This window comes from Oncorhynchus keta, chromosome 18 (genome assembly GCF_023373465.1).
Source record: "Oncorhynchus keta strain PuntledgeMale-10-30-2019 chromosome 18, Oket_V2, whole genome shotgun sequence".
In the NCBI taxonomy this organism is placed as follows: domain Eukaryota; kingdom Metazoa; phylum Chordata; class Actinopteri; order Salmoniformes; family Salmonidae; genus Oncorhynchus; species Oncorhynchus keta.
In genome coordinates this window covers 25,529,311-25,536,799 of record NC_068438.1, presented here as the reverse complement: position 1 = coordinate 25,536,799, position 7,489 = coordinate 25,529,311, and the positions used below count along the sequence as shown (strand labels likewise).

General features: G+C 41.4%; 1 protein-coding gene across 3 annotated transcripts; it reads right to left on the bottom strand.

Annotated features, from left to right (window-relative positions):
* Positions 1-256: 256 nt before the first annotated feature.
* On the bottom strand, positions 257-3,817 carry rbm7 (RNA binding motif protein 7). 3 transcript variants are annotated; one of them, XM_035792376.2, is made up of 5 exons: positions 3,734-3,817; positions 2,707-2,869; positions 2,521-2,602; positions 2,291-2,393; positions 257-2,037 (listed from the first exon to the last, which is right to left on the bottom strand). In XM_035792376.2, exons 1-5 carry the CDS (start codon positions 3,779-3,781, stop codon positions 1,657-1,659), a joined length of 777 nt encoding a protein of 258 aa, XP_035648269.1. In that variant the 5' UTR covers positions 3,782-3,817; the 3' UTR covers positions 257-1,656. The 3 variants fall into 3 exon arrangements, with proteins under 3 accessions (XP_035648269.1, XP_035648267.1, XP_035648268.1); XM_035792374.2 differs by having other exon boundaries at positions 3,697-3,811; XM_035792375.2 differs by lacking the exon at positions 3,734-3,817 and adding an exon at positions 3,187-3,685.
* Positions 3,818-7,489: the final 3,672 nt, after the last annotated feature.

Below are 7,489 nucleotides of genomic sequence, written 5' to 3'. Positions count from 1 at the left end.
CAATAAAGAGGTGTGTGTGGCGCCACCTGCAGATTACTTTCTAACCCACTGCACAAGCATATTGGTTACACATGGTCCATTTTTAGACAGCAGACAAGCAAGGCATGAGTTTGGGCATAACTGCATGTAATAGCATTAACATACAATAGTTAACTTCTGTAGGAGTGTGTTTGGATGGAAAAAGTACAATTTCTGTCAACATTTCATTGATATTTTCATTGTAATGCTTTTCCTGTAAACAGAAGGCCACAAAAGGTGTGTGGACAAATGTTTATGCTAATATTTCATGAAAAGATCTAGTTTCACATGTACATGGAATCTGTTGGGTATCTTACAATACTATTCTGAAATTAATAAAAAGACTAAATGTAAAATAAATGTTCCATTTAACGTAACAATCTAAAAACCAGTCCATTTTCAGCCTACTGAGTAACAAGGAACCCAAACCGGCTGAGCTTGTGCGCCATCGTGCATTCATGTATTTTGTTCCCCTACACCAAATGCAATCACGACACGCAGGTTAAAATATCAAAACAAACTCTGAACCAATTATATTCATTTGGGGACAGGTCAAAAACCATTAAACATGTATGGCAATTTAGCTAGTTAGATTCCACTTGCTAACTAATTTGTCCTGGGATATAAACATTGAGTTATTTTACCTGAAATGCACAAGGACCTGTACTCCTACAATTAATCCACACATAAAACTGACAACCGAATCATTTCTAGTCATCTCTCCTCCTTCCAGGCTTTTTCATCTTTGAAATTATATGGTGATTGGCATCTAAACTTTCATAGTATTACCATGACGACCGGCAAAACAGTTAGTATTTCAATCACACACGTGGATATAACCAATGAGATGGCACACGGGTACCTGCTTCTATAAACCAATGAGGAGACGGGAGAGGCAGGACTTTCAGCACAATCTGTGTCAGAAATAGAAAGGAGTTCTATTTTAGCTCGTTGACACACGCGAGCAGTGTGGGTGCAATAATTGAATAACACAATTTCTAAATTTATTTTGCGATGCATGCGATGTGTCCAGTCTGGTCAGCATGTAAGTGTTGCTGGTTGAATTAGATTACACAGCTGAAACATGCCAAAATAATTCCCAAACTTTTTTTTTACTGAATACCTGAGCAATTTCCCACTAAAAACAGTTGAGCACCATACCTTGTATAAAAGGAATTGTTCACAGCAATACCAATACTTGACAAACACAGCAAATCTTTTCAAACAAACCTTGCCTTCAAAAAGCTATAACTAATAGGGTAGAATGATAACAATTCCCCAGAGGACGGTATAAAAATCTATTTCATCTCTAATTAATTTTTTTTTTTTAAAATCACAGTAAAACAATTGTGGAAAACCTCACAAGTCAATTTAAAATAACCAATCAATATTTTGTTTACTTGGACACAGTCCAGTGCATTTAAATATTTTCAATATCATCCTAAACATATGACTAACCAATTGTAAAAAATAAAAATGCATTTCAAGCATGAAAATGTTTCTCTCAATATAAATTCATAATTCTGTTTTGATTAGGATTTACACAGAGTATGTGACAAATCTGTAAAATACTCAAATGTCCTTTAAAAAAAGTAAAAAATATTCACAATTCTGTTCTTAAATTCCCATAGTGCTTCATTATCGTCTCCACCGGCCATCTCTGGAGCCGTCCCTCCACCTGTCATCTCTGCTACGGTTGCCTCCGCTGCTCCCACTCCTGTCGTCATGGTTATAGTGTTCACCTCGCTGGTCATCTCGCTGGCTGCGGTGGTGGCGGTTGGAACCGGTGTCATCAGAGCCTCCTGGGTACAGCTGGTCCCTGCCGTAGTGGCTGCTGCTGTCCTGCTGGTACCCCTGCCTGTTGCCTCGCTGTGAGGAGCTGTCCAGTTGCCAGGACCCACCACCTCCACCACTCTGTGGCTGTAGTTGTTGCGGTGGTGGCTGCCCCAGAAGACCAGCTGGGAAGCATCCATTCACCCCCTGGAGCTGCTGCATCTGGAGCTGCCACATGTTGTTCATCTGTTGAAAGGGACCAAAGAGCATCACTTTTACTGATCCATGTAGACTGGTTAAATGTTCATGACAGTCCACATAGTTATGTAGTCAAGTTTGCCTTATGCACAGGATACACATGGTACACAGTACAATGAAATGCTTCCTTGCAGGTTCACACAACAATGTGACATAAGTGTCACTCTACTGGAGAGGAGGACAATGTGTAATTGAATGGATTGACAAGCGTAATGGTCAGTGTGGATGGCGGTAAGCTCACCATGGCCTGTCTCTGCAGACTATCAGGAGAGGAGAAGGACCTCTGGATGTGCTGAGAGGGTGAAAATGATGGGGAGCCCATCTGGTCTGGGCTCTTGTTAAACCTGCACAAGAAACATGGCATTCCATATCAACTACAGATGAATAGAGAAGCTATTGATGCCCAAAAACATCCCCTACATATGCATACGAACATTGTTTTGTAGGAATTCGCATTATGTTACAACATACCTGCCCGCAGCCCCATGTGGATTGGGAGTATTCACAGGGCTTTGATTCTGAGAGTGCCCTGGACTGTTAATGTGACTGCTTCCTGTAAATATGTATCGAAATAATGACAGTTCAGTAGCAGGAAACCCCAAATTATCCATTAGCTAGTCAATTCACATGACTTGTAAGGGGTTTACATTAGTTTACCTGCTCTGAACTGTACTTTGAGAGTCCTTCCGAATAGAGTTTCCCCATTGAGCAGGTTCATGCCATAGGGTACGGACACCTCATGTTTGAAACAGACAAATCCAAACGCTTTCTGTTTTCCGTCATTGTCTTTTGGGATTTTCACTTTGAACAGAGGTCCTGCCTGCATCAAAGAGAAAACACAGAACAGACGATGGAGAACACAACAGTCAAATTAAAAAGCAACCCTTAGTCGTCGTTCGATAGATCAGCGCTAGATATGTGTTCGCTAATATAGATACCTAACTAACGTCTTTGCTGCAAACGAGTACCTAGTTAGCTAAGGATGAAGGAACTATATTGATCTGGATGGCTAGATAATTACGGGCCAGAATCTTGCTGGCCATAATTGTTTGTTGAATACTGAGAAAGTATCGCAAATAATTTAGCTAGCTAACGGTAGATATCGTAGCGTAGGTAGCTAATTCAAAGCTACTGCACCTGTAAAAATAGCTCGAATAAAAGTTCCTCCGTCACTTTCGGGTCCAAATTTCCAACAAAGAGAGTCCTGTCTGTTTCATCCACTACTCCCATCTCGTTTTAATTATACCTAATGCACTTTATCGGGATGCAAATTTGTAACCAAATTACAACGCTGCGGTTTTTAAAAACAGGAGGTCCGTGGTACGGCCGTAAAGCAAAACTAACGTAATTCCTTAGCTGGAGTTGCAATAACCATCTTGTTTTACGACATATGCTCTTGCGCTCCAGTAAAAAAAAAAAAAAAAGGACACGCCATCAAATAACATGTCATCAGTTTAGTACACGAGCTCGGCCCCCATTAGCTTCCTGTTACGTTTGTATATACTGAATGTTACAATATGCTGATCAGTAACACACAATTAACAGTTAATCGTGAAAAAAGTAGCCTTGGTGAGAGCTTTCGTTTTTAAATTATCAGCTCAAAATGTTTGCCATGCAAGGATTCCTGAGGCTCCCTAGACCTGCTACCTTATCCCAGAACTGCTGTTTCAACCCTCTCTCGCACCTGCTGTCTCGTCCTCTGAATGCTTGACAATGAAAAGTCAACTGACATTTACTCCTGAGGTGTTGACCTCGCATTGTTGCCAACTCCTCAGTAAGGAAAGTAGCTATTGGTTGTCCTAAAAGTCGATAAATGACATCATCACCGAATTTGCATAATTGTCCATGTGCATTTAATTGTGATGGACACTGTAGGAGAGAGGAATAACATAGTGGGAGAGACAAAAAAAGTGTGTAAAAAACACCCTAAATATGTTTAGAACTACAAATGAGCAAGCTGCAGAGTGGCACACACAGCGAATAAGAACCAGATATTTGAGGCCATACTCCTCCTTCAGCACTTTATGGACCCCATTGTTAATCCCGGTCATAACAGAGGCATTGTCAGTCCCTATCCCCAGGAGTTTCTCTTTTTTAAGACAACACTTATCGAGGAAAGCCACAACAGCATGGGCTATAGATTTGGCATCTTCTCCCTCCAACTCAACAAGCCCCAGAAATGTTGATACAATTGTCTGCTTGGTATCACTAAAGTACCTTATCACAACCCCCAGGTACTTAGAAACACTTACACCCGTGGACTCATCGAGGAGGAGGCGGAAACGCTGGTCACCCACATCTGCAACCAACTTTTTCAGAAAGTATGGTGCTAGTGTAACAGTATAGCTTTCATCCGTCCCCTCGCCGGGCTCGAACCAGGGACCCTCTGCACACAGACAACAGTCACCCACGAAGCATCGTTACCCATCTTGCCACAAAAGACACGGCCCTTGCAGAGCAAGGGGAACAACTACTTCAGGTCTCAGAGCCAGTGATGTCACCGATTGAAAAGCTATTAGCGCGCACCACCGCTAACTAGCTAGCCATTTCACATCGGTTACACTAGAACACCATTAATAATTTCTGTGCACTTTGTCCTGTGCATTTTGAAGTGGGTAGCAGCAGTGGAGTCTGAGAAAGCAGCTCTACATGCTTCTCCAATGTGATCACATGCCAGCATGGAACCGTGTTCAGCGATAGCTAATGTCATGGTGGCCTCAGCCTTTTTTGCAGAGTAAATTTTTTAAACCGTAAATGGCAGCTTGTTTTGGGTGGAACTGTTATAAGGCTTTGCCTTTTGAGTATGTTTTTGAGTTGTCATGTGTTTTTCTACATCACGAAGTTTGGCGTAGAAATCAGCCTAACAATACAGGCAGTATGCCCATGTATCATCTCCAATAAACGGCTTCAACCAGCCTTTGAATTCAGGGTTTGATTCCCACTCCTTTCTGTATTTTTGAGTGTACAGTTTAGACTGAGACATGATGAGCTAGCCAGCTAGATGTTTAGCTTATGTCACAAGAGAGGCACACACACAGTGGACAATGTGAGTAAAGTGACTGAGGCTATGTGAGTCAAATGCAGTGATTTATTTTTGTGTAGTGATTTATTTATGTAGTGATTTATTTATTTTAGACAAAGAATATTTTACATCTACATCCCACCCTGAATGTAAGCCAGGGCGGGATCAGCCAGTGGCGGCTTCCTGCATGCACGATTCATTTGCAGTTCTGCTCCTGCTCTGACTGTAGCTGGGAGGGACTGCTGCGCGAGGACTGGGCCGGCTGTGAATGCTTTGGGAGGGGTGAGGCCCACTGCATGCTGCTCGTTGAGAAGAGTAAGAAAGATAAGTGCTTTCACGTCAGTCTCCAAAAGTCTCCAATTACACCAGAAAAAGTAGCTAGATTTGTCGCTAGTCAATTTTTTTGAAAATGTGTCGCTAGAGGGGTCTGAATACTTGCTAAATATATGACAAAGTCGCTAAGTTGGCAACACTGTTGACCTGTTGCACCCTTTATAACCACTGTGATTATTATTTCACCCTGCTGATCATCTATGAATGTTTGAACAGCTTGAAGAATGATCTAGCCGTAATGGCCATGTGCTCTTATAATCTCCACCGGCACAGCCAGAAGAGGACTGGCCACCCTTCAGAGCCTGATTCCTCTCTAGGTTTATTCCTTTCCAGGGAGTTTTTCCTTGCCACCGAGCTTCTACATCTGCATTGCTTGCTCTTTGGGGATTTAGGCTGGGTTTCTGTATAAGCACTTTGTGACATCTGCTGATGTTAAAAGGGCTTTATAAAAACATTTGATTAATTGATGCTGTGGCAAAGTAGGACTACTTTCCCCAGCTGTCCGATGTGCCGTGGGCAAGGTGTGAACCCAATCCCCTGGTGATAACTCAGCCTGGCCTCAGAGTCATACAAAATATACTTTATGACAGCTTGACTGCTCCAAAATGTAAGACACCTACTAATGGTCGGGGAGGATGAGCGTCTAGCAATCTAAGGGTTTCATGTTTGTGTCGCATCGGGGGAATCAAATCAAATTTTATTTGTCACATGCATCGTAAACAAAAGGTGTAGACTAACAGTGAAATGCTTACTTCCAGATCATTTTCCAACAATACAGCGTTAAGATAAAGATACAAAATTAAGTAAAAAAATAGAAATGGCAACATGATGAATAAATACACAGTGAATACAACTGTAGCATTTTAGCTAACCCTTCTTCTAAACTTAACCCAATTCACCTAACCTGCTACGTAAATTCACCTAATCTAACTCATTTTAGTTTCCCTAACCTTGCACATAAATTGTCCTATCCTTTTTTGTTAGTTCACCTAACCAACAACCTAAATTCTCCCCCTAATTGCCCTTTGTGGTAAAGCAACAAGGAACCTGGTCTCAGTGAAATATGTAAAATACTATACAAACCCAAGATTCTTTAAAATAATCAAACTTGTATGCTATTGTACGACCGGTTAAGACATATGATAATATACGTCCTCTAATTTATATGACATTGTGAGACCGCTATTCTATTAACATATTATACTTATCATCATAATTTTTGGCTCCCGAGTGGCGCAGCGGTCTTCGGCACTGCATCTCAGTGTATGAGGTGACACTACAGACCCTGGTTTGATTCCAGGCTATATCACAACTGGCCGTGATTGGGAGTCCCATAAGGCGGTGCACAATTGATCCAGCACTGTTAGGGTTTGGTCGGGGTCGGCCGTCATTTAAAATAAGAATTTGTTCTTAAAACCTCTCTATGGTAGGGGGCAATATTTTCACCTCCCGATGAAAAGCGTGTCCAAAGTAAACTGCCTGTTACTCAGGCCCAGAAGTTGGATATGCATATAATTGGTAGATTTGGATAGAAAACACTCTAAAGTTTCCAAAACTGTTAAAATCATGTCTGTGAGTATAACAGGCGAAAACCTGTTTGTAGTTTTCCATTGACTGCTTATACAGTATCCAATGACTTAGGACTTTTTGTGGCTTCCACTTCCTATGGCTTCCACTAGATGTCAACAGTCTTTAGAAATAGTTTCAGGCTTGTATTCTGAAAAAATGAGGGAGTAAGACCACTCTGAGTGGATAGTTGAAAGTCCCCAGACCGGTTTGGTGCGCGCGACCTAGAGCGCGCCTTTCTTGTTTTTATTTTATATTGACGAAGCTATTGTCCGGTTGAAATATTATTATTAATATTATGACTAAAACAACCTGAGGATTGATTAAAAACATCGTTTGACATGGTTCTATGAACTTTACTGATACTTTTGGGATTTTTCGTCTGTCTGTTGTGACGGGCGGATTACTGAACAAAATGCGCCAACAAAACGTAGATTTTTGGATATAAAGAGGGACTTTATCGAACAAAACTAACATTTATTGTGTAACTGGGAGTCTTGTGAGTGCAACCATATGAAG

What these genes read in the sequence shown, in the direction of transcription:
- rbm7 (XM_035792374.2), bottom strand. Translation starts at nt 3,807, where the DNA reads ATGCGAGGTCAACACCTCAGGAGTAAATGTCAGTTGACTTTTCATTGT. An exon ending in CAAAGTACAGTTCAGAGCAG is followed by an intron (nt 2,603 to 2,706) that starts GTAAACTAATGT and finishes ACATATTTACAG; the next exon opens with GAAGCAGTCACATTAACAGT. An exon ending in GTCTGCAGAGACAGGCCATG is followed by an intron (nt 2,038 to 2,290) that starts GTGAGCTTACCG and finishes CCCTTTCAACAG; the next exon opens with ATGAACAACATGTGGCAGCT.